General features: G+C 48.6%; 1 protein-coding gene across 2 annotated transcripts in view; it reads left to right on the top strand.

The window, feature by feature from the left end:
• The window catches only part of LOC137427268 (endoplasmic reticulum-Golgi intermediate compartment protein 3), a 66111-nt gene that overhangs the window by 21203 nt on the left and 17227 nt on the right, over positions 1 to 27681 (top strand). For both annotated transcript variants that reach the window (XR_013623530.1, XM_078778487.1), the window contains exons 8-9: positions 4514 to 4545; positions 14695 to 14791. Coding sequence is in view for 1 of the 2 variants with exons in the window: in XM_078778487.1 (XP_078634613.1) it covers positions 4514 to 4545; positions 14695 to 14791 (129 nt within the window). In the remaining variant the exon portion in view is untranslated. The remainder of the gene's footprint in view (positions 1 to 4513; positions 4546 to 14694; positions 14792 to 27681) is intronic.

Below are 27681 nucleotides of genomic sequence, written 5' to 3'. Positions count from 1 at the left end.
AATTCTGAAAGCTTTGGTTTCGACAGCGTGAAGCCGAGCTAGGTGTGAGGCAGGAGCGCCAGCCCAGAGGGGAGAACAGTATTCCATTGAGCTGCGGATGAAAGCCTTGTATGTGGTGAGGAGCTCAGGTGTGCCGAGGAAGGACTTCGCACGACGGAGGATGCCCAGTCGGCGACTGGCTTTGGAGGCCAGCTTGGAAATGTGGTTTTCCCAAGAAAGATCATGGCAGATAGTGAGACCCAAAAGCTTGAGCGACAGAACGTCTTGGAGAGGATTGTTGAGAAAGTAGATGGGAGGGTTGTCCAGTCGATCTTTTCGGAGAGACATAGTAAGAGTGTGAGATTTGTCAGGATTGAAAGACATGTTCCACTTGTTTGACCAGTCTGTGATTTTGTCCAAGTCTTCAGAGAGTGAGGAGGCTGCAGACTGCCGATCTGAGGGCAGAGGAATGGAGCGGCAGAGAGTGGAGTCATCAGCAAAGAGATAGAGAGGATTTTCCAGAGAGTCGGAGAGATCATTGATGAAGACCAGAAAAAGCACAGGGCCCAGAACACTGCCTTGGGGAAACTCCAGCCTGAACAGGAAGGGGAGTTGAGAGAAATCCATTCAGGGCCACACGTTGACTACGACCAGAGAGGAAGTCCGCAAGCCATGCATGGAGATTTCCATGGATACCAAAGGAGGAGAGTTTGGTGAGCAGAGCTGGGTGCCACACCGTATCGAAGGCACGTGATATGTCGAGGGAGACAGCTCTGATTTCCTGTTTGGCATTGAGGACCTCCATCCATTGTTGAGACAGCAGAAGCAGCATGTCCAGAGTAGAGTGACCTGGTCTGAAACCAAATTGATGATCAGAGATCAAGCCGTTGGAGAAGAGGAAAGATTTCATATCCGAAGCAATGATGGATGCCATGACTTTGCTGATAATTGGGAGCAGGCTGATTGGTCTGTAGTTGCAAGGATCTGTTGCATGTTAGTATGAAACATGCTGCCCTGTCTTCTATAAACCTTTGAAGTTGGTTTAAAATACCCTTAGTCAGTGCAGTATACTGTTTATTCTACCAGGTGAGCACCACGGGTATTGCCCCTATGTTTTTTTTGCTTGTTCTTGTGTGCATAGTGTGTGTGTGTGTCTTGTGTCTCGGTGTGTACCCTGGTTAGAATAGGTACACCGTATCCCTGCATGTCGTAAGAGGCGACGAAGAGGGTTGGCGTCAGGAAGGGCATCTGGCCATAAAAACATTGCCTCAAAAAGAGAACCATGACAATTACAACTACATATGGGCAGGGTACAGCCCGAAGTGGAGATCGGTTTCTGAGGTTTGGGACATGGAATGTAGGGATAATGACAGGGAGATCAGGAGAAGTGGTGGAAGTATTGGTCAGAAGAAGAGTGCACATTTGTTGTGTGCAAGAGACGAGATGGAAGGGAAGTGGTGTGAGAATGGTGAAAGGTAGGCAGGGACAGAAATACAAGTTTGTGTGGAAAGGGTGCCCGGAGGGCGTGAATGGTGTTGGTGTCCTGTTTTCTGAGGAGTTTGTAGACAGTGTGGCGAGTGTGACTAGAGTGAGTGATAGGTTGATGATGGTGGAAATGATGATTGGAAAGCTCTTGGTGAACGTCATCTCGGGATATGCTCCGCAGGTTGGTCGGAGCGATGAAGAGAAGGACAAGTTCTGGTGTGCGATAGAGAAGCTGATTGAAAACGTGAAAGATGAGGAAGTTGTTGTGGTAGGAGGAGACCAAAATGGACATGTGGGAAGGAGTATTGACAGTTATGAGGGTGTTCATTGGGGTTACAAATATGGTGTGAGGAATGGAGAAGGTGAAAGGATTTTGGAGTTTGCTGATGGAGCTGATTTGTTGATTTGTAATACTCAGTTCCAGAAAGAGGATAATAAGCTTGTTACATACACGTCAGGTGGGTCGACGACAACCGTTGACTACCTGATGGTGCGTAGGCGAGATAGGGGGCACCTCCGGGACACAAAGGTGATCCCGGGGGAGGAGGCTGTTTCACAGCACCACTTGGTTGTCTGCGACATAAGGGTGAAAGGTTCGAGGAGAGCTCGGCGGGTGAAGTACCAACCGATAATGAAGGTGTGGAGGTTGAAAGAGGTGACAGTAAGGGAGACATTAAAAGAGAGGCTGAGTAGGGTAGCGGATGATGTGGTTGAGCTTGAACGTGGTTGGATGTCAATGAAAGATAGTCTGTTGGGAGCCGTTGGTGAGGTATGTGGATGGACAAAAGGACCACCGAGGCACTCGGAAACATGGTGGTGGGATGAGGACGTTGGAAAGAGGATTGACGAGAAGAGGAAGAAGTTCAAGGAGTGGCAGAAGGCGAAGGGTACGGGAGCAGAAAACGCAGAGCATGCAAGTTATAAGGCAGCCAAGAAGGCTGCAAAGAAAGAGGTAGCAAAGGCGCAGGAGGCATGTAGGAAAATGTTCGGAGAAAGCTTGGATTCAGAAGAGGGTCAGAGAGCAGTATTCAGGATTGCAAAGCAGATAGCAAAAGAGAGGTGTGATGTGATGGGGGTGAGTTGCTCGAAGGATGAAGTGGGACAAATCGTTGTGGACCCAGATGGAATTAAAGGAAGATTGAAAAGATATATGGAAATGCTGTTGAATGCAGAGAATGAATGGGATGGCAACATCGAGAGTAACCCAGTTTTAGGAACGGCAGAGAAGATAACTGAGAAGGAAGTTGAGGAAGCTATAAAAGCAATGAAGAGTAGAAAAGCGGGAGGGCCGACGGGAGTTGTGGGAGATATGTTGAAGGCAGCAGGAAGTTGGGGTGTGAAGAGAATGACAGAGATCTGTAATCTGGTGGTGAAAGAAGGCCGCATTCCAGTGGATTGGGAACTCAGTACCCTCGTCCCTCTATACAAGGGGAAAGGTGACCCTCTGGAGTGTGGCTCGTAATGAGCGATAAAGTTATTGGAGCATGGAATGAAGGTATTGGAAAGGGTGTTGGAGAGGAGGATAAGGAAGAAGGTGAAGATCGACGAAATGCAGTTTGGGTTTATGCCAGGAAGAGGAATGACAGACGCGCTCTTTATTGTGAGGCAGTTGCAGGAGAAGTACATGCAGAAGAGGAAGAAGTTGTTTCTTGGGTTTGTTGATCTGGAGAAAGCATTCGATAGGGTTCCACGCGAAGTATTGACATGGGCATTGAGGAAGTTAGGAGTGGAGGAATGATTGATCAGAGTAGTGAGGGCAATGTACAAAAGAGCGCGTACAGCTGTAAGGACGAAGGATGGGAACAGTGGTGAGTTTGAAGTGAAGGTGGGAGTGCATCAGGGGTCGGTACTAAGTCCACTACTATTTGTAGCTGTGATGGAGGTGCTGGCTCAGAACGTAAAGGAGGGTTTACCGTGGGAGTTGTTGTATCCAGATGATCTGGTGTTGATTGCGGAAAGTATGGATGGACTGAAGGAAAAGATGAACGAGTGGAAGGAATGTATGGAGACAAAAGGTCTGAAGGTGAATATCGGAAAGACAAAGGTGATGGCAAGTGGTAAAGCATGTGGTGAGGTGGAAAGAACTGGGAAGTGGCCATGTGCTGTGTGCAGGAAGGGTGTCGGAGTGAACTCCATTCAATGTACAATGTGCGCTGAGTGGGTTCATCAAAAATGTAGTGGTCTGAGAGGGTCATTAACCAGTGTGGCAGCTACATTCAAATGTAAGGTGTGCACAGAGGGAGCTGCAGATGGAGGAAATGTTGAGTTGGATCTTGGAGACGGCGTGAAGCTGGAAGGTGTGAAAACATTTTGCTACCTCGGAGACATGCTGAATGGAGAAGGTGGATCAGACTCGGCAATGGTTGCAAGAGTGAGATGTGCATGGAAGAAGTTTCGGGAACTGAGTGGCGTGCTGATGAGGAGGGGGAGTGTCGTTGAAGCTGAAGGGAAAGGTGTATGCTGCATGTGTGAGAAGTGTTATGATTTATGGGAGCGAGACATGGGTAATGAACGTAGAGCAGCAACGAAGGCTGGGAAGGGTGGAAATGCGAATGGTTCGATGGATGTGCGGAGTATCGTTGAGAGAGAGGAAGACAAATGATGAATTGCGAAAGATGATGGGAATATTGCCTGTGATTGATGCTGTGAAGCGGAACAGGTTGAGATGGTTTGGTCATGTGTTGAGGAAGGATGAAAGTGATTGGTTGAGAAGAGTGATGGAAATTAATGTAGAAGGAAGTAGAGGTCGGGGAAGACCGAGAAAGACTTGGCTAAAGATGGTGGAAGAAGAAATGCGGGCAAGGGGGTTAACAAGGGGAGATGCAGAAAATAGGGCAAAATGGAGAAGATTGTCATGGGGTCCGCAAGGCGAACCCCCGCTCTCGCAGGGAAAATGGCCTTAAAATGCATGTTGTTGTTGTGTTGTTGTTCTTCTGTGCATAACGCACTGGATGGAAAGGATCATTGTGTTGCTCTGCTGTATTTGCGTTCCGTGATTTGAAATTATCAATTTCATGTTTCTGAGATCTTTCAACCTGTTGTTTTGCAGTTCACGATGTTGATACTTTGGGAATTACCACGGTGAGTTGTATTTTTTTTCTCCTCTTTGACGTGTCTACCTTTATGTCAGTTTTGCTGTTTCAGTAAATCTTTGTCCGATGTGCTTTGTGTTCATTGTACATTCAGGTTCAAACAACTCGTAAATACTTGTTGAAAATCAGAATTTACCGTAATTACTCATGTACAATCCACTATCATGTATAATCCGCTATCATGTATAATCCGCGATCATGTATAATCCTCTATCATGTACAATCCGCTATCAATTATAATCCGCTTTCTTGTATAATCCGCTTTCATGTATAACCCGCTTTCATGTATAATCCGCTTTCATGTATAATCCGCTTTCATGTAAAATCCGCTTTCATGTATAATCCGCTTTCATGTATAACCCGCTATCATGTATAATCCGCTTTCATGTATAACCCGCTATCATGTATAATCCTCTATCATGTAGAATCCGCTTTCATGTATAACCCGCTATCATGTATAATCCTCTATCATGTATAATCCGCTTTCATGTATAATCCACTTTCATGTATAAACCGCTTTCATGTATAATCCGCTTTCATGTATAATCCGCTTTCATGTATAACCCTCTATCATGTATAATCCGCTTTCATGTATAATCCGCTTTCATGTATAATCCGCTTTCATGTATAATCCGCTTTCATGTATAACCCGCTTTCATGTATAATGCGCTTTCATGTATAATCCGCTTTCATGTATAACCTGCTATCATGTATAAAATCCGCTTTCATGTATAACCCGCTATCATGTATAATCCACTATTTGTATACAAGATCGAGGCTCGTGAAAGAGCGAACATTAATCACACAGAAAGACAAACAGACACATAAAACAAATAACATCGGGAGCGGTAGACAAGATGGGGAGAGAGGGGGAAGGACACAAACACAACATTTGAGAGCAGGGACCGAGAGACATGGAGACATCGAGAGATCTGTGGGAGGGAGAGGGCTTTGGGGGGGAGGCATGTGAAGGGGGGGGGGGTGGGAGAGGTATAAACATATGGACACTGCCAGGATTTCCAGGAAAGAAGTTGGAATTTCAAACAAGGTGGATCTGGGGTGAATTAGTGGGGGTAGAAAAGAGCAAGGTTATGGATGGGGGAAGATAAGAGATGGTGGTGAGCAGCTGTTTTAAAGACCTGGAGGGAGGAGAGGGATTGAAGGGAGTGTGGGAGTTTGTTCCACAGGCGGGAGAAAAGAGGAATGAAAGAGTGAAGGTGAGCAGAGAGCCGAGATTTCGGCAGTTTAACCATCAGAGGGTTGCTGGCAGATCTTGTGCGACCTGTAGGAATATTTGGGGGACAGAGCACAGAGAGAGCTGGGGGAGCAAGGCCGGAGAGGAGTCGGTAGAAGACAGAAAGACCACCTACCTGCCTGCGGTGAGTGAGTGAAAGGCCCTCAGAGATAGCTTCATCGCGGGAGATTCCAATGATTTTGAAAGCTTTGGATTCGACAGCGTGAAGCCGAGCCAGGTGTGAGGCAGGAGCGCCAGCCCATAGGGGAGAACAGTATTCCATTGAGCTGCGGATGAAAGCCTTGTATGTGGTGAGGAGCTCAGGTATGCCGAGGAAGGACTTCGCACGACGGAGGATGCCCAGTCGGCGACTGGCTTTGGAGGCCAGGTTGGAAATGTGGTTTTCCCAAGAAAGATCATGGCAGATAGTGAGACCCAAAAGCTTGAGCGACAGAACTTCTTGGAGAGGATTGTTGAGAAAGTAGATGGGAGGGTTGTCCAGTCGATCTTTTCGGAGAGACATAGTAAGAGAGTGAGATTTGTCAGGATTGAAAGACATGTTCCACTTGTTTGACCAGTCTGTGATTTTGTCCAGGTCTTCAGAGAGTGAGGAGGCTGCAGACTGCCGATCTGAGGGACGAGGAATGGAGCGGCAGAGAGTGGAGTCATCAGCAAAGAGATAGAGAGGATTTTCCAGAGAGTCGGAGAGATCATTGATAAAGACCAGAAAAAGCACAGGGCCCAGCACACTTCCTTGGGGAACTCCAGCCTGAACAGGAAGGGGAGATGAGAGAAATCCATTCAGGGCTACATGTTGACTACGACCAGAGAGGAAGTCCGCAAGCCATGCATGGAGATTTCCATGGATACCATAGGAGGAGAGTTTGGTGAGCAGAGCTGGGTGCCAGACCGTATCAAAGGCCCGTGATATGTCAAGGGAGACAGCTCTGATTTCCTGTTTGGCATTGAGGACCTCCATCCATTGTTGAGACAGCAGAAGCAGCATGTCCAGAGTAGAGTGACCTGGTCTGAAACCAAATTGATGATCAGAGATCAAGCCATTGGAGAAGAGGAAAGATTTCATATCCGAAGCAATGATGGATTCCATGACTTTGCTGATAATTGGGAGCAGGCTGATTGGTCTGTAGTTGCAAGGATCTGTTTTTGCACCTTTTTTGTGTAAAGCGGTAATGTTAGCTGATTTCCAGGATGCTGGCAGATGACCTTGAGCAAAAGATAGGGTGAAAAGAACAGAGAGAGGGTGAGATAGAGCGGCAGAGCAGGATTTTAGGACCCGTGGTCTGATGCCGTCTGGTCCAGTTGCAGAATCAGTGTCGAGGTTTGACAAAAACTCCTCCACCTTGTCAGGAGAGAAGGACACAGAGTCCAGGAGCAGTTGGGTTCGACTGGGAAAGGTGGGAACAGAGAGAGATGGGTTTGGGACTAAGGATTTTGAGGCGAACACAGAGTTGAGGCATTCGGCTTTGTCACGTGCGATGTCAACTGTGTGGCCATTTGAGGTAAGGGAGGGGATGGAGGGGGAACAAACACCAGAAACGGATTTGACCAGACGCCACCAGGATTTGGAGGAAGGAGACAGGTTTGAGAGTTCATTCTTGAGTGAGGAGAGATAGTGCTTCCTGGCACTCCTGAGGGTAGACACACACTTGTTCTGAGCTTGGTGGAAGGAACTGAGATTGCCTTCAGTTGGATTAGCCTTCCAAGAGGCAAAGGCAAGTTGTTTCAGGGCAACTGCCTCACCACAAGATTCAGTGTACCATGGACGGGAGGAAGGGTAAGACGATTGAAGGCGAGATGGGATAAATCTGTGCATGAGAGAGATCAGTTTGCTTTGGAAGAATTCCCAGGAAGAATTGATGTCAGAGGCAGTGGAGATGGGAGACCAATCCAGACGATTGATGGCTGCTTGAAGACGTCCCCGTCGGCCTGAGTGAAATGTCAGACTCGTCGACGCTGAGGAGGCTCTCTGAGAATGGCCAGAGAGATGCCCACTTTGACAAGCACATGATCAGAAGAACCGATTGGAGCAGAAGAAGAGCAGCAGACATTAGCAGGGAAGTTTGTCATAACCAAGTCTAGAAGAGAAGATACTCCATTGGCTGAGATCCGGGTCGGGAAATTGACAGATTGTGTCAATCCCAGTGAGTCACAGAAGTCCTTTGCTGAGGTGCCATGACTGGTGAGAGAGGAACCCACACCCAACCAGGTGGCATGATGACAGTTGAAGTCACCACATATGAGGAAGAGAGAGTTGGGATGAGTGGATAGAAGTTGGTCCATGTTGTCAGACAGTGAAATGTAGATGGAGTCATCACTGTTTGGGGGACGGTACAGAACACATATGAACAAAAGGTGGGAGCGGAGAGGAAGCCGTAACCAGAGGTACTCCTGCGGGTGAGGAGGAAAGAGGGCAGTGCAAGGAGAGTGAGGAAGAGTTTTTGACAAAGATAGCCACCCCACCACCAGGCCGAGGCTCAGGTCTATCATACCGGAGGAGGGAGTAACCAGGAAGAGATATTAAGGAATCAGAGACATCTTGAAGGAGGAAAGTCTCTGTTAAGCAGATCAAGTCTGGATTGTCAGAAGCAACCTGTATGGAGAGATCAGTCAGGTTTGAGCGAAGGCCCCGGATGTTTGAGGTCCATACCGTTAATGAAGAGAGAGGGGGAGCATCGGGTACAGGACAGGGGAGGGGATGAGTAGGGTAAGATGAAGGATGAGAGGGGGAGGTAGGGAGAGCAGTTGATAGTGTGTCAGATGTTGCAGAAGAGTTCCAAGAAAGGGAAGGATGAGGAGGATGAAAGGTTTGATGGTGAAGGGATGAGGCACAGTGAGGGGTTGTTTGAGGGGGGGCAGAGGAAAGTAGAAGGTTTGGGGGGGTGGAGGTATGAGATAGAAGGGAGACGAAGTGGGGAGGAGGCAGCTTGGAGGAGGAGGGGGGAGGAGGGAGAATTGGAGAGGAATGGTATGGGGGGAGAATTGAATGGGAGGGATTGGGGGGGAGTTTTGAAGGGGAGGAGTGAGGGGGGAGTTTAGGAGGGGAGGGGCAAGGGGGGAGTTTTGGAGGGAAGGGGCAAGGGGGAAGTTTAGAAGTGGAGGGGCAAGGGGGGAGTTTATGAGTGTAGGGGCAAGGGGGGGGATTTGGAGGGGAGGGGCAAGGGGGGAGTTTAGGAGGGGAAGGGCAAGGGGGGAGATCAGGAGTGTAGGGGCAAGGGGGGGGATTAGGAGGGGAGGGGCAAAGGGGGAGTTTAGGAGGGGAAGGGCAAGGGGGTAATTCAGGAGTGGAGGGGCAAGGGGGGAGTTTAAGAGTGGAGGGGCAAGGGGGTAGTTTAGGAGTGTAGGTGCAAGGGGGGGGGGGGATTTGGATGGGAGGGGCAAGAGGGGAGTTTAGAAAGTGGATGATTAATGAAAGACGAACATTGATAACAAATTGGGTTTGTTGTGATTTTCAAGTTAGCAATCCGATTCAGAACGATGGAGGAGGGATGGAATGAATGTGAATTTAGACCATGTAGTGAGGGAGACGTATAAGCTATTGAATTTCTTTTTTTTGAAGTGGAATGAGTTGGAGAGGAAATTGAGAAAAGCCTTTTAAATAGGAAGAAAAACAGCGTGTTGTAATATACCACTGAATAAAACACAGAAGGGGAAAGGTTAAACATATTAAAATAATATTTAAACAGAACTGTGAACAATCTTATATGCACAAAAATACCAACGGGGGGAGAGCCGAGAGGGACCACCACGAGTCACGTGAACAGGGCAAACGGTGGATGGCAAGGAGATAATGGGGGCGGGGCGAACAGCACACCTGGACAGAAAATACAGGATGAGACAACAGTACATGTGGAGAAAAGAAAATAAATGTTTTTGTTTTTTTTGGTTTTTTTTGGGGGGGGGGGGGGGTGGGGGTGGGGATTTAGAACGTTAGACAGAGTATTATGTTCGGGGTAGAAGGGAAAAAACCAAGAGCCAAGCAAAACATGCTTAAGTTAACAAAACACCGACGGGGGTACAACTACAAGGCCACACACGAGGAGCAGAACACGATTAATTAATTACGAGTTACAGGAAATTCAAACCAAAACGAACTATAATCAAACAATATCGCATGGACGATAAAATAACGAGTTGAAATTTGACAATCTATCTGGGGAAATGGGGGGATTATACACTATCATGTATAATCCGCTTTCATGTATAAACCGCTTTCATGTATAAACCGCTTTCATGTATAATCCGCTTTCATGTATAATCCGCTTTCATGTATAATCCGCTTTCATGTATAATGCGCTTTCATGTATAATCCGCTTTCATGTACAATCCGCTTTCATGTAAAATCCGCTTTCATGTATAGTCTGCTTTCGTGTATAATCCTCTATCGTGTATAATCCGCTATCAATTATAATCCTCTATCATGTATAATCCTCTATCATGTATAATCCGCTTTCTTGTATTATCCGCTTTCATGTATAATCCTCTATCATGTATAATCCTCTATCATGTATAATCCGCTTTCTTGTATATTCCGCTTTCATGTATTATCCACTTTTTTTTTGTATAAAAGATCGAGGCTCGTGAAAGAGCGAACATTTATCACACAGAAAGACAAACCGACAAACCGACACATAACCGACAAACCGACACATAGAACAAATAACATCGGGAGCGGTAGACAAGATGGGGAGAGAGGGGGAAGGACACAAACACAACACAACATTTTAGAGCAGGAACCGAGAGACATGGAGACATCGAGAGATCGAGAGATCTGTGGGAGGGAGAGGGCTTTGGGGGGGAGGCATGGGAAAGGGGGTGGGAGAGGCATAAAACATATGGACACTGCCAGGACTACCAGGAAAGAAGTTGGAATTACAAACAAGGTGGATCTGGGGTGAATTAGTGGGGGTAGAAAAGATCAAGGTTTTGGATGGGGGAAGATAAGAGATGGTGGTGAACAGCTGTTTTAAAGACCTGGAGGGAGGAGTGGGATTGAAGGAAGTGGGATCCGCTTTCTTGTATAATCCGCTTTCATGTATAATCCACTTTCATGTATAATCCACTATCATGTATAATCCTCTATCATGTATAATCCGCTTTCATGTATAATCCGCTTTCGTGTATAATCCTCTATCGTGTATAATCCGCTATCATGTATAACCCGCTATCATGTATAATCCTCTATCATATATAATCCGCTTTCATGTATAATCCGCTGTCGTGTATAATCCGCTATCGTGTATAATCCTCTATCATGTATAATCCGCTATCAATTATAATCCTCTATCATGTATAATCCGCTTTCATGTATAATCCACTTTCATGTATAATCCGCTATCATGTCTAATCCACGATCATGTCCAATCCTCTTTCATGTATAATCCCCTATAATCCCCATGCAACGCTATTTTTATGGAGCCGCATACCATGTGTGCTGACAGGCTTTATTAAACCTTACTCAAGGTTTAATCAAAAATTACATAACGCTATTTTTATGGAGCCGTGTACCGTGTGTGCTGACAGGCTTTATTAAACCTTACTCAAGGTTTAATCAAAAATTACATAACGCTATTTTTATGGAGCCGTGTACCGTGTGTGCTGACAGGCTTTATTAAACCTTACTCAAGGTTTAATCAAAAATTACATAACGCTATTTTTATGGAGCCGCGTACCGTTTGTGCTGACAGGCTTGATTAAACCTTACTCAAGGTTTAATCAAAAATTACATAACGCTATTTTTATGGAGCCACGTAGCATGTGTGCTGACCGGCTTTATTAAACCTTCCTCAAGGTTTAATCAAAAATTACATAACGCTATTTTTATGGAGACGTGTACCATGTGTGCTGACAGGCTTTATTAAACCTTACTCAAGGTTTAATCAAAAATTACATAACGCTATTTTTATGGAGCCGCATACCGTTTGTGCTGACAGGCTTGATTAAACCTTACTCAAGGTTTAATCAAAAATTACATAACGCTATTTTTATGGAGCCGCGTACCGTTTGTGCTGACAGGCTTGATTAAACCTTACTCAAGGTTTAATCAAAAATTACATAACGCTATTTTTATGGAGCCGCGTACCGTTTGTGCTGACAGGCTTGATTAAACCTTACTCAAGATTTAATCAAAAATTACATAACGCTATTTTTATGGAGCCGTGTACCGTGTGTGCTGACAGGCTTTATTAAACCTTACTCAAGGTTTAATCAAAAATTACATAACGCTATTTTTATGGAGCCGCGTACCGTTTGTGCTGACAGGCTTGATTAAACCTTACTCAAGGTTTAATCAAAAATTACATAACGCTATTTTTATGGAGCCGTGTACCGTGTGTGCTGACAGGCTTTATTAAACCTTACTCAAGGTTTAATCAAAAATTACATAACGCTATTTTTATGGAGCCGCGTACCGTTTGTGCTGACAGGCTTGATTAAACCTTACTCAAGGTTTAATCAAAAATTACATAACGCTATTTTTATGGAGCCGCGTACCGTTTGTGCTGACAGGCTTGACTAAACCTTACTCGAGGTTTAATCAAAAATTACATAACGCTATTTTTATGGAGCCGCGTACCGTGTGTGCTGACAGGCCTGACTAAACCTTACTCGAGGTTTCATAAAAAAACAGGAGCAATACCCCTGGCGCTCACCTGGTCGAATAAACAGTACACTGCACTGACTAAAGTTATTTTAAACAAATTTCGATGGTTGTTAGAAGACAGGGCAGCATGTAGAATCAACAACAACAACAACAACATGCATTTTAAGGCCATTTTCCCTGCTAGAGCGGGGGTTAGCCTTTCGGTCCCCATGACAATCTTCTCCATTTTGCCCTATTTTCTGCATCTCCCCTTGTTAACTAACCCCCTTGCCCGCATTTCTTCTTCCACCATCTTTAGCCAAGTCTTTCTCGGTCTTCCCCGTCCTCTACTTCCTTCTACATTAATTTCCATCACTCTTCTCAACCAGTCACTTTCATCCTTCCTCAACACATGACCAAACCATCTCAACCTGTTCCTCTTCACAGCATCAATCACAGGCAATATTCCCATCATCTTTCGCAATTCATCATTTGTCTTCCTCTCTCTCAACGATACTCCGCACATCAATCGAACCATTCGCATTTCCACCCTTTCCAGCCTTCGTTGCTGCTCTACGTTCATTACACATGTCTCGCTCCCATAAATCATAACACTTCTCACACATGCAGCATACACCTTTCCCTTCAGCTTCAGCGACACTCTCCTCATCAGCACGCCACTCAGTTCCCGAAACATCTTCCATGCACATCTCACTCGAGCAACCGTTTGCCGAGTCTGATCCACCTTCTCCATTCAGCATGTCTCCGAGGTAGCAAAATGTTTTCACACCTTCCAGCTTCACGCCGTCTCCAAGATTCAACTCAACATTTCCTCCATCTGCAGCTCCCTCTGTGCACACCTTACATTTGAATGTCGCTGCCACACTGGTAAATGACCCTCTCAGACCACTACATTTTTGATGAACCCACTCAGCGCACATTGTACATTGAATGGAGTTCACTCCGACACCCTTCCTGCACACAGCACACGGCCACTTCCCAGTTCTTTCCACCTCACCACATGCTTTACCACTTGCCATCACCTTCGTCTTTCTGATATTCACTTTCAGACCTTTTGTCTCCATACATTCCTTCCACTTGTTCATCTTTTCCTTCAGTCCATCCATACTTTCCATTAAACCATTAAACCAATGTAGAATCAAACTAACATAATCATAAGACTTTAAACAAAGACAAAAATACATATTTTGGGGGCCAACCCACTCCCCTTACCCCCACACCCAACCCCCATATACCTCCTCAGACCCCAATTTTGCTAATGCCTTGAACAAACACTGATACATCACAGGTGATGAAGGTTGTGGTCAAGTTTCATCGAAATAGTGTGTGTAGTTTCAGAGGAAAAAGCCAATTCCTATTATGGGGGGGTCAAACGTGGATACACTTTGACCCCGGTAAACCCCATTAGACCCCAATTTTCTTTGTAATGCCGTGAACAAACTTTTGTCCCAACACAACAAATATAATTTGTGCCAAGTTTAGTCACAATCCCTTCAGCGGTTTCAGGAAGTTACAAGTGTTGACTGCCGGACGGACGACGCGCCATCACATAAGCTCCCCTGAACTTTGTTCCAGGTGAGCTAATTACGTAATGCTATTTTTATGGAGCTGCATACAGTGCATGCTGATAGGCTTAATTAAACCTTACTTACATTAAACCTTTCCTTACATTGATTATATTTTTCTGGCTCCTTCATCGTGAATAACACTCGCTTTAAACAAAACTAATGGACATCTGATGCAAAAACCCCATGCAGTGTTTAATCGGCATAGGCATAATCGGCCTGATGTCTTAGGCCATCCAGAAAACCAAGATGGCGGCCATTTGTTTTAGTCTGGTGCCAAAATATTGTGCCAAATGGCCTCTTCCTGCGTAAAAGTTTCATGTGTAATGTTAAGCACAGGAAGAAAGGGGGAGTGGAGGAAAGAGTTGGGGTGGGGGGTAGAGAGGGAACAGATTTGGGAGGGGGTGGATGACTTGGGATTTGGGGGAGTGGAGTGGAGTGTTCGGTTGTTGCCTCTGTTAGTTTTTTATTCCATTTTCCTTCATGATTTTTGCTTCTTGATGAATGTTTTAATTTTAAATTCTCATGTTTTGTTTTCTTTCTTGACTCCAGTTGTAAATTCCAGAGGAGACACTGCATTTTGTTCTCTAATGCGCATTGCACTTGATGTTGGGGCGTCATGTAGTTGGTTGTCGTATGTTTGTGCTGCTATGCAGCTTTTGTTTTTTGTCGTCTTTTTCGATTGGTCGTAATGTTCCCTTTTTGTTTTGCCTTTGCCAGTTAAACACCAGCCACCGCATATACCACCTGTCGTTTGGCTCATCCTTTCCTGGCGCTGTTTTTCCATTGGATAACACCAGTGCGGTGGCAGAAGCTGGTACAACACCTTGTTTGCAATAATTAAATATAATAGTTACTACTATTATAATTATTATGAAGGACATTCCGCAGGTTGTTCACTGTAATAGCTCAAGCTGTTGAAAAGTTTTCTGAAAAGTCTGTTTTTTCCACCTCTCTTCCAGTCTTGCTCCCTCTGCTCCGACCCTCTCCATCTCCCCCAGAATGCATGTGGTCTTTCAGGAACTCTCTCGTGATTAAACTCCCAAAATGTAGACACTGCATACCTCAACCTTTTTTTCCCTGTTTTCTCTCGTTTGATGAACTGCCTTTCTGAGGCCGCTAAATCCCACTCTTCCCTCCTCGGCTTCAAGCAGGTGTTGCGACACCCTTGCATGTCACCTGTCACCCCCTCATCTCTAACCACAATCTTTATATCCCCATTAACCCTACCTAACCCAACCCTCCTATTTCAGGTCACTACATCTCTCGATTATCTCCTCTTTTCTTGGCCTTATTGGTCCCCTGCTGGTTTCATCCGAACGGACTACAGGTTTGCTCTCCGTCTGTCCGTCCCACCTGCGCTTTTCCAGACTTTTTTCCCCTTACCCTTTAACATATTAAACTGAAACTTTGGAAATGGCTTTATTATGATAAGTTACAGAAACTGTAAATTATTTTGTTCCTTTGCGTACCTAAAACAATTTGTCCTATGAGTGCTTGTATGAATGATATTCATTGTGACCAGTAGGGGACACGTATTGTGACCAGGAGGGGACACGTATTGTGACCAGGAGGGGACACGTATTGTAACCAGTAGGGGACACGTATTGTGACCAGTCGGGGACACGTATTGTGACCAGTAGGGGACACGTATTGTGACCAGTAGGGGACACGTATTGTGACCAGTAGGGGACACGCATTGTGACCAGTAGGGGACACGCATTGTGACCAGTAGGGGACACGCATTGTGACCAGTAAGGGACACGCATTGTGACCAGTAGGGGACACGCATTGTGACCAGTAGAGGGCATGCATTGTGACCAGTAGGGGACACGCATTGTGACCAGTAGGGGACACTTATTGTGACCAGTAGGGGACATGCATTGTGACCAGTAGGGGACACGCATTGTGACCAGTAGGGCACACGCATTGTGACCAGTAGGGGACACGCATTGTGACCAGTAGAGGACACTTATTGTGACCAGTAGGGGACACTTATTGTGACCAGTAGGGGACACGCATTGTGACCAGTAGGGGACACGCATTGTGACCAGTAGGGGACACGCGTTGTGACCAGTAGGGGACACGCGTTGTGACCAGTAGCGGACACGCGTTGTGACCAGTAGGGACACGCATTGTGACCAGTAGGGGACACGCATTGTGACCAGTAGGGGACACGCATTGTGACCAGTAGGGGACATGCGTTGTGACCAGTAGGAGACACGCTTTGTGACCAGTAGGGGACACGCGTTGAGACCAGTAGGGGACACGCGTTGTGACCAGTAGGGGACACGCATTGTGACCAGTAGGAGACACGCGTTGTGACCAGTAGGGGACACGCGTTGAGACCAGTAGGGGACACGCGTTGTGACCAGTAGGGGACACGCGTTGTGACCAGTAGGGGACACGCATTGTGACCAGTAGGGGACACGCGTTGTGACCAGTAGGGGACACGCGTTGTGACCAGTAGCGGACACGCGTTGTGACCAGTAGGGGACACGCATTGTGACCAGTAGGGGACACGCATTGTGACCAGTAGGGGACACGCGTTGTGACCAGTAGGGGACACGCGTTGTGACCATTAGGGGACACGCGTTGTGACCAGTAGGGGACACTTATTGCAAGATTTGTTGTACATTTTTTTTGTTTGTACATATTTAAAATAATTTGCAAAAAGGATTTCTGGAATTGGTGTTTTATCAGTGAAGCTTTTGGCTTGATCTTTGACATCAGGTTTAATCTTGATCTATGTGGAGTTTTGTGTGTATTGGTTGAAGTGTTTGATCCAGTCAAACCTTCTCCTTTGAGGTTGGTCTTCACTGTATGGATGAAACACTGCTTGGGGTTGTTGGGTCAACATACACCTGGACATGTAGGAAAGGGCATCATGAACAACATGCATTTTAACAACATGCATTTTAAAGGCCATTTTACCTGCTAGAGCGGGGGTTAGCCTTGCGGTCCCCATGACAATCTTCTCCATTTTGCCCTATTTTCTGCATCTCTCCTTGTTAACCCCCTTGCCCGCATTTCTTCTTCCACCATCTTTAGCCAAGTCTTTCTCGGTCTTCCCCGTCCTCTGCTTCCTTCTACATTCATTTCCATCACTCTTCTCAACCAGTCACTTTCATCCTTCCTCAACACATGACCAAACCGTCTCAACCTGTTCCTCTTCACAGCATCAATCACAGGCTCTATTCCCATCATCTTTCGCAATTCATCATTTGTCTTCCTCTCTCTCAACGATACTCCACACATCCACCGAACCATTCGCATTTCCACCCTTTCCAACCTTCGTTGCTGCTCTACGTTCATTACCCATGTCTCACTCCCATAAATCATAACACTTCTCACACATGCAGCATACACCTTTCCCTTCAGCTTCAACGACACTCCCCTCATCATCAGCATGCCACTCAGTTCCCGAAACTTCTTCCATGCACATCTCACTCGAGCAACCGTTGCCGAGTCTGATCCACCTTCTCCATTCAGCATGTCTCCGAGGTAGCAAAATGTTTTCACACCTTCCAGCTTCACGCCGTCTCCAAGATCCAACTCAACATTTCCTCCATCTGCAGCTCCCTCTGTGCACACCTTACATTTGAATGTAGCTGCCACACTGGTTAATGACCCTCTCAGACCACTACATTTTTGATGAACCCACTCAGCGCACATTGTACATTGAATGGAGTTCACTCCGACACCCTTCCTACACACAGCACAGGGCCACTTCCCAGTTCTTTCCACCTCACCACATGCTTTACCACTTGCCATCACCTTCGTCTTTCCGATATTCACCTTCAGACCTTTTGTCTCCATACATTCCTTCCACGTGTTCATCTTTTCCTTCAGTCCATCCATACTTTCTGCAATCAACACCAGATCATCTGCATACAACAACTCCCACAGTAAACCCTCCTTTACATTCTGAGCCAGCACCTCCATCACAGCTACAAATAGTAGTGGACTTAGTACCGACCCCTGATGCACTCCCACCTTCACCTCAAACTCACCACTGTTCCTGTCCTTCGTCCTTACAGCTGTGCGCGCTCTTTTGTACATTGCCATCACTACTCTGATCAACCATTCCTCCACTCCTAACTTCCTCAATGCCCATGTCAATACTTTGCGTGGAACCCTATCGAATGCTTTCTCCAGATCAACAAACCCAAGAAACAACTTCTTCCTCTTCTCCATGTACTTCTCCTGCAACTGCCTCACAATGAAAAGCGCGTCTGTCGTTCCTCTTCCTGGCATAAATCCAAACTGCATTTCGTCGATCTTCACGTTCTTCCTTATCCTCCTCTCCAACAGCCTTTCCAATACCTTCATTCCATGCTCCAATAACTTTATCGCTCGGTACGAGCCACACTCCAGAGGGTCACCTTTCTCCTTGTATAGAGGGACGAGGGTACTCGGTTCCCAATCCACTGGAATGCAGCCTTCTTTCACCACCAGATTACAGATCGCTGTCATTCTCTTCACACCCCAACTTCCTGCTGCCTTCAACATATCTCCCACAACTCCCGTCGGCCCTCCCGCTTTTCTACCCTTCATTGCTTTTATCGCTTCCTCAACTTCCTTCTCAGTTATCTTCTCTGCCGGTCCTAAAGCAGGGTTACTCTCTATGTTGCCATCCCATTCATTCTCTGTATTCAACAGCATTTCCATATATCTTTTCCATCTTCCTTTAATTCCATCTGGGTCGACAACGATTTGTCCCACTTCATCCTTCAAGCAACTCACCCCCATCACATCACACCTCTCTTTCGCTATCTGCTTTGCAATCCTGAATACTGCTTTCTGACCCTCTTCCGAATCCAAGCGTTCTCCGAACACATCCTACATGCCTCCTGCGCCTTTGCTACCTCTTTCTTTGCAGCCTTCCTGGCTGCCTTATAACTTTCATGCTCTGCTGTTTCTGCTCCCGTACCCTTCGCCTTCTGCCACGCCTTGAACTTGTTCCTCTTCTCGTCAATCCTCTTTCCAACTTCATCATCCCACCACCATGTTTCCGAGTGCCTCGGTGGTCCTTTTGTCCATCCACATACCTCACCAACGGCTCCCAACAGACTAGCTTTCATCGACATCCAACCACTTTCAAGCTCAACCACATCATCCTCGACCCTACTCAGCCTCTCTTTTAATGCCTCCCTTACAGTCACCTCTTTCAACCTCCACACCTTCATTCTCGGTTGGTACTTCACCCGCCGAGCTCTCCTCGCACCTTTCACCCTTACGTCGCAGACAACCAAGTGGTGCTGTGAAACGGCCTCCTCCCCTGGGATCACCTTTGTGTCCCGGAGGTGCCCCCTATCTCGCCTACGCACCATCAGGTAGTCAACGGTTGTCGTCGACCCACCTGACGTGTATGTAACAAGCTTATTATCCTCTTTCTGGAACTGAGTATTACAAATCAACAAATCAGCTCCATCAGCAAACTCCAAAATCCTTTCACCTTCTCCATTTCTCACACCATATCCGTAACCCCCATGAACTCCGTCAAAACCATCCATACTCCTTCCCACATGTCCATTTAGGTCTCCTCCTACCACAACAACTTCCTCATCTTTCATGTTTTCCATCAGCTTCTCTATCGCACACCAGAACTTGTCCTTCTCTTCATCGCTTCGACCAACCTGCGGAGCATATCCCGAGATGACGTTCACCAAGAGCTTTCCAATCATCATTTTCACCATCATCAACCTATCACTCACTCTGGTCACACTCACCACACTGTCTACAAACTCCTCAGAAAACAGGACACCAACACCATTCACGCCCTCCAGGCACCCTTGCCACACAAACTTGTATTTCTGTCCCTGCCTACCCTTCACCATTCTCACACCACTTCCCTTCCATCTCGTCTGTTGCACACAACATATGTCCACTCTTCTTCTGACCAATACTTCCACCACTTCTCCTGATCTCCCTGTCATTGTCCCGACATTCCATGTCCCAAACCTCAGAAACCGATCTCCACTTCGGGCTGCACCCTGCCCATATGTAGTTGTAATTGTCATGGTTCCCTTTTTGAGGCAATGTTTTTATGGCCGGATGCACTTCCTGACGCCAACCCTCTTAGTCGTCTTTTACGACACGCAGGGATACGGTGTACCTATTCTTATCCAGGGTACACACCGGGAAACGTTTAAAACATGGAAATTCTGGGGGGTTGGGGGGGGGGCGGCGTCAAGGGAAAGATAAAATGAAAATAAACCCCTTCAGCCGGCACTTAGCTTGGCGTCCCAAAGAGTACTTGTCCCCAAAGTACTTCCAATGAACATTGGAACCAATTGTGCCGAATATCTTCTTCCTGAGTTTGGGCAGAAATTTGGAATGTGACCAAGGGACCATCACATGACGGTCTCCTCTTTTCGAAAGGTACCATGGGAACCCACAGGTGAATGCTAGTTTATCATATCCTCTGATGACCGGTGTTATCTTTGACGCTGTTCCTGTGAAGGACCAGGATGAGAGTTTTTAGTTTGGTTTGGAACAGAAACAAATGCTGTGAACAAAGGATCATTGATCACAAGCCCCCAACCTCAGCTACTCTCACCTACGTGCTCCGTTTATAAAAAGACGTTTTGTAGGATATTGAAGGAGCTGGGGCTCCCATGTCGATCGGAAGAATGGACGCGACAAAAAGTAGTGGGGGGGCCAATGTAGCAGATTGAAATGCCCGGTGAAATTGCTTGTTAATTTTTGGACACTGGTTGGGCTGTCTTTAGGGATGATATAAGTTCTAGAAAAAATATGTCTCCAATTGTTTCAAGTTCTTTATGGCGGCCATTTTGGATTTTCAAAATGGCGGATGTCGAAAACGTAAAATTCCATTATCTTGGCTTCTAAATGACCTAGAGTTTCGATTCTGGTGTCCAGTTGTACATTTTTGGGGATAGAGAATTGAATGAAACCTTCTTTAATAACCTACAAGGGATAAAAATAGGTTTTTATGGCACAGCCGAACCAGTGTCCAAAATCTAACTTAATGCACATCTATCTTAATTGTTATTTGTTATTTGTATGTTCCAGATTCGTGACCCTGAGCTATGATGGAGCCAAAAAGCAAGAAAACCAAGAAAGAAACTGATTTCACACTTTGCATTCAGTGCCAGGATCCCCAAGGTGCACTAGTGACTGAGCCAGCACTGGGCTCATATGCAAAGTTTCTCCAGTTCATCCAGGAGAGGGCACGATATGGTGATGCCGACTTCAAACAGATCAGCGAACGATTAAGCTGTTTCACTGCCACTGACTTGAGGAACAATAAAGCAAAGTGGCACCGGGCATGTTATGGATCTACATGCAACACTGCTCACCTGGAGCGTGCTAGAGTTCGCCACCAGAAAGCCTGCGAACATGGCGACACCCAGCATCTTCATAAGAGGTGTGGACGTCCTTCTTCTGCACCTGCCGCTGCAAGTACCTCAGGTTCTACGCAAGACGAGACTCTTCGCTTCACACGTTCATCATCAACTCCATTCAACAGAGACCTTTGTTTCTTCTGTCAAGAGGTCACTAAGGAAAGTGTACATGTTGTATGCACGTTCAACGCAGGTAAACAGCTGAAGAAAGCTGTTGAAGAAGGCAGCAACCACAAGTGGAAAGTTCAGCTGAGTGCTGCCATCAGTGCACATGATGCTCATGCGATCGACGTCAAGTATCATCTCCCATGCTGGGTGCAGAATGTCCAACGTGCTCCCAAGAGTGGGACATCAAGTGATGACAAAGAACACATACTGCAAGAAACTAATGTTATCAAAATAGCCGCAGACATTGAGTTTGTCAGCCTTGTTCGCTCTCTACTCCAAGCTGGTGAAATTCTCAACATGTCTGACCTGAAGTCGGTTTACTCCAGGATTCTTGACAATAATGGTGTGCACAATGTCCCATCACCTACTACCCAAGGCATGAAGGAGAAAATCAACTCTCACATTGATGACGTTCACTTCATGAAACCAAAACGTCGAAACGAGTCAGACTGTGTATTCTCCACTGCCGTGCGTGATGCAGCTGTCGAAGATGCAATGACGAAGACAAATGAAAAAAACATCGAACAACTGTTTGAGAGTGCCTCTGTTCTCCGCAGTGCCATTGCTTGTCAGAACAAGCACCCATGGCAATTTGAAGGAGAAATGAACACTGATGATGCTGAAAAGCATGTACCCAAAGTACTCTATGCTTTCCTCCGCTGGCTACTGGAAGGACCAGCCACGAGCATTGAGCCAGAGACTATGCGCTCAGCCACTATTCATCGAGATGTTATAACCATCAGTCAGAACATCATGTACGGCTACAAGTCAAAACGCCAAGTCACGTACAAGCCCAAAGAGCCAGATGCACCATTCCGCCATCGCTTAGAATGGCCACAGCAGCTTGCCGTTGCCATTGTAGTCCATCAGTCCACCAGAAACAAGAAGCTTCTGGATTTCCTGCATGGGTTCGGTCTGTCTGTTGATTATAGTCGGATCTTGCGGTTGGAGACACAGCTGGCCAACTCAGTCATAGAGTCTACGACAGAACAGGGTGTATACTTTCCAAGAACCATGCGCATAGGGACGTTTGTCTTCTTTGCAGTGGACAACAGTGACTTCAATGAAGACACACCTGATGGGAAGCGGACACTCCATGCTACAGCCTGGGCACTCTACCAACGACGGGAACATGCACCCTCCACAGATGAACATAGAACACTGACACTACATGACCGAAAGGCCAGACACCGCTCACTCAAGGTTCTGACTGCTCCAGACTTTGTTCCTTGCCAAGCACCAAACAAACAATCTGCCACAGGTACCACATATAGCTTCAAGACACGGTCAAACCCAGATGTCACCAAGCCGTACTCTGCGACGGACACAGTGTGGCTACTTTCACGCACAATCATGCGAACAGCTGAAGCTGAGGACGTACAAGACGACATCATCCCACCAGATGACCAGCTGCAAGCTGCAGAACCCCAGCATGCTGACCCTGTTGGGTCACTCGTCCACGATCCAAAACAACCACCTGGCAGTAGGATCAAGCATCACGATATCCCAACTTGGACAGCCTACAACTCACTGCTCTCCTCTTCGAAGCCTCTGACAGAGGTCAACGCCCTGCCATTGGTAGCAGCACCAGCCCATGAATGGCAAACACTGATAACAGTCTTGAAACAGACACAGCAAATCAACTGCATGGTCATGGGTCCCGATAGGAAGACAGTGATCACCTTAGACATGGCCCTGTATGAGCGAGCCAAACAGCTGGAGATGACCAGAGATGACTGCAAAGGCAAGTGGGTACTGCGACTAGGGGAGATGCACACTGTGATGGCTGCACTGAGGGCTGCTGGGAATGCCATAGAGGACAGTGGTCTTGACGAGGCTTGGTCTGAGGCTGATATCTATGGCCCAACAACGACCAGACAAATACTGGAAGCCAAGCACATGAAGAGGGCTTTGGAGGCCCACATCACCACTGTCCAAGCCCTCTTCGACCTCTATGTGGACGAATTCTTCCAAGAGCATCCCCATCTGAGGGGCCCATGTACCCAGTCAGCACAACAGGTTGCCCAGAGCTGTCATCTACACAACCGAGAGGAGATGACAAGCGCGCAGAACAACATGCTAGCTGTCCTCGAGTCAAACGAAGTCCTGGAGGCCATGGCAAAGTTTGATGAGAGGAAAGAAGCCAAGAGTCCACTGTTCAAGTTTGTGCGACGCTACATGCGGATGATAATGCTGATATACACATTCATCCGTGCCACCCGTGATGGACAATTTGAGCTTCACCTGTCTTCACTGGATGAGATGTGCATATACTTCTTTGCACATGACAAACAGAAATATGCCAGGCTGACTCCCCGGTACCTTGCAGAGATGAAGGCCCTGAAGATGACAGATCCAGGGATCTACCAAGAGTTCATGGATGGGAACTTCAGTGTCCATAAGAATGAAATCCCCTTCTGTGCTGTAGGTGTGGACCATGCACTGGAGCACATCAACAGGATCATGAAGGTGACAGGGGGTATTGTGGGCATTACCCAGAATGCCAGTGCCCGCGAAAGGTTCTTTCTGACAGCACCAGAGCTGAGTAGGCTTGCTGAAGAAGCCCGTCAGATGGCTGGCTCACAATCAGCTACACGCAAGGAGCACCACGACCTATCAACCACAGTCTGGGCATAAGTGCATATATATATATGTGTATATATATGTATATGTATGTGTAAAAAAATATATATATGTGTTGGCATAAGTGCGTGAAAATCCAAGATGGCTGCCATAAGAACCCTTTTGATCATATGTAGGTGTATAAATGTGTGTTTATTGGATTAAGTATCCGCAAATATGTACATTTGGACACCAAAATTAACACTCTAGGTCATTTAGAAGCCAAGATAATGACAATTTCGGTTTTCAACAAACGCCATTTTGATAATCCAAAATGGCCGCTATAAAGAACTTGAAAAAAATGGAGACATATTTTTTCTACAACTTCTATCATCCCTAAAGACAACCCAACCAGTGTCCACAAATTAACATTTGAATTCAACGGGAAAACATTGGCCCCCCCACTAAAGCTGGAATTCATCCGAGTTGCTTTAATCAAACCAAACACTCAGGCACTCTGAAAAGCCCGTTTATCGGGCAGCAATATATATACATATTATCCCGGAGTGTTTGCCCAGGAAAGGCGAGAGGGGGCGTGGCCCAGCGTCCTGGCTGCGGCCTGGCAAGTTGAGGGCGAGCCTGCCCGGGCGTCCTGGCCGAGCCCGGCATGGTGATCGCTCCGCGTCCTTGATAGGTGCAAGGCGATTGTGAAAACTCAGCGGTAGCCGCTACACACGTCCCCCCAGAATCGACTTGCACCGGCAGGGTCAATTTGAGGGGGGTCCTGATGACCCGGCCAAAGCGACCCCTGGCGGGTCGTGGGAGGGGGTCCGGTGTGGTGGTGGGCGGTCGAGTGGGGGGCACCGTGGACGGGGGGCGGCCTCGCCGTGGCGGAAGGGCCACCCGTGGTGGGTGGTCGACGTCCACGTGCGCCGGCTTGAGGCGGTCCACCGCAATCCGGTCCGACCTGCCGCCGATGTCGATGACGAACGACTTGTCGTCCCGTCGCAGCACCTGGAAGGGCCCGTCGTACGGCGGCCGGAGTGGCCCCCGATGTGCGTCGTGACACACAAAAACATACGCCGCTGTGCGAAGTGCTGGGGGGACGTAGGACTGGGGGTCACCGTGGTGGGATGTTGGCACGGGGGCAAACCGTCGGGCGGCCTCCTGGAGGTCCGAGCGCTGGTGAGCTGCGGACCAGGGACTGGTGGCGTCGGGCACGAATTCGCCCGGGACGCGTAGCGCCTGGCCATAGACAAGCTCGGCGGTGGATGCCTGGAGGTCCTCCTTGGGGGCCGTGCGGAGGCCCAAAAGGACCCACGGCAGCCGGTCGGCCCAACCGCCGTCTTGAAGGCCGGCCATGAGCGCGGCCTTCATGGAGCGGTGGAATCGCTCGCACAACCCGTTTGCTTGGGGGTGGTAGGCCGTAGTACGGTGGAGCTTGACCCCCAGGTTGCGGGCGACCGCGCCCCACAGCTTGGAGGTGAACTGTGGTCCGCGGTCTGACGAGATGTCCGCCGGTGCGCCGAAGCGGGCGACCCAGGTGGCGATGAAAGCCTGCGCCACGTCGGCGGTGGTGGTGGAGACGAGGGGAACGGCCTCCGGCCACCTGGTGGTCCTGTCCACCATGGTGAGCAGGTGTGTGAACCCCCGTGACGGGGGGAGGGGGCCCACCAGATCCACGTTGACGTGGTCGAAACGTCGTTCGGGCACGGTGAAAGGTGCCAGCGGGGCCTGGGTGTGTCGGTGGACCTTGGCCCGTTGGCAGGCCGTGCAGGTGCTGGTCCAATCGTGGACGTCCCGACGAAGGCCGTGCCAGACGAATCGCGCCGACACCAGCTTCTGGGAAGCTTTCCGGCCCGGGTGGGAAAGGCCGTGGAGGGAGGCGAAGATGCGGCGTTGCCAGGTGACGGGCACGATGGGGCGAGGCTGGCCTTGGGAGACGTCGCAGAGCAGGACAGTGTCCATGAAGGGGATGTCGGCCAGGCGGAGGCCCGTGTCCGCCACCCGGAGGGCTTGCACCGTGGTGTCGGTGGTTTGGTCCGCTGCCATAAGCGCAAAGTCCACGCCCAGGTGGACCGCGTTCGCGCTGGCCCGGGAAAGACAGTCGGCCACGGCGTTGTTTTTGCCGGCGACGTGCCGGATGTCCGTGGTAAACTCCGACACGGCGGAGAGGTGGCGCTGTTGGCGGGCCGACCACGGCTCCGTGACCTTGGCCATGGCGTAAACCAACGGCTTGTGGTCGACGAACGCCGTGAAAGGTCGGCCCTCCAGGAGGTGGCGGAAATGGCGGACGGCCAGGTGTAGACCGAGGAGCTCCCGGTCAAACGTGCTGTATTTGAGCTCGTTCGGCCGGAGCTGCCGGCTGAAAAAAGCGAGTGGCTGCCAAACCCCGTTCACCCATTGCTCATGTACGGCGCCCACCGCGTAGTCGGAGGCATCCGTGGTGAGGGCGATGGGAGCGTTGAGCACCGGGTGAGCGAGCAGTGTTGCGTCGGCGAGGGCCCGCTTTGAGCTTTGGAAGGCCGCATCCATTGCTGCGGACCAGGCGATGTCGTGCTTGGCCGGCTTGCCCCGGAGGGCTTCGTAGAGGGGCCGCATGAGTTGAGCAGCGCGGGGCACGAAGCGGTGATAAAAATTCACCATTCCCAGGAATTCCTGCAGGGCCTTTATGGTGCGGGGACGCGGGAACGTGGTGATGGCCTCGACCTTGGTTGGCAGCGGCACGGCCCCGTTCTTGGTGATGTGGTGGCCCAAAAAATCAACGGCCGTCGTGCCGAAGTGGCATTTGGCCGGGTTGACGATGAGGCCGTGCTCGCTGAGGCGCCCGAACAGTGTTCGGAGGTGGAGGAGGTGCTCGGCCCGGGACGTGCTGGCGACGAGGATGTCGTCCAGGTAAACGAAAAGGAACGGCAGGTCACGCAGCACGCCGTCCATCAAGCGCTGGAACGCCTGAGCCGCGTTCTTGAGACCAAACGGCATCCGCAAGAATTCGAATAAGCCGAACGGCGTGATGACTGCCGTTTTAGGGACGTCGGCCGCCCTGACAGGTACCTGGTGATATCCCCGTATGAGATAAATTTTCGAAAAAATGACCCGTCCCGCCAGACGGGCGGAGAAGTCTTGGATATGCGGGATCGGGTACCTGTCGGGGGTGGTAGCGTCATTGAGACGGCGGTAGTCGCCACACGGGCGCCATCCACCCCCCGGCTTTGGCACGATGTGCAGTGGCGAGGCCCACGCGCTATCGGAGCGCCGCACGATGCCGAGGTGCTCCAACGCGTCGAATTCGGCCTTCGCCACGGCGAGCTTGGCTGGGTCGAGGCGGCGGGCCCTGGCGTAGACCGGCGGGCCCGTGGTTGGTATGTGGTGCTCGATCCCATGCCGTACTGCGACGGCCGAAAACGTCGGCCGCGTGAGGGCCGGGAACTCCGTGAGCAGGCGAGCAAACTGGTTCGCCGCCGGGACGGCGCATGCCAGCTCGGTCGGCGCGGAGCTGCTCAATGTGCATACCATGGAGCTGAAGGTTTCGGCGTTGATTAAACGACGCCGTTGGACGTCCACCAGCAGTCCGTGTGCGCAGAGGAAGTCGGCGCCTAGCAGAGCC

The sequence above is a fragment of the Myxine glutinosa genome, chromosome 5 (assembly GCF_964187855.1).
Source record: "Myxine glutinosa chromosome 5, kmMyxGlut1.1, whole genome shotgun sequence".
Lineage (NCBI taxonomy): Eukaryota > Metazoa > Chordata > Myxini > Myxiniformes > Myxinidae > Myxine > Myxine glutinosa.
The sequence above is the reverse complement of the archived record's forward strand: the minus strand, read 5'-3'. Positions and strand labels throughout refer to the sequence as shown.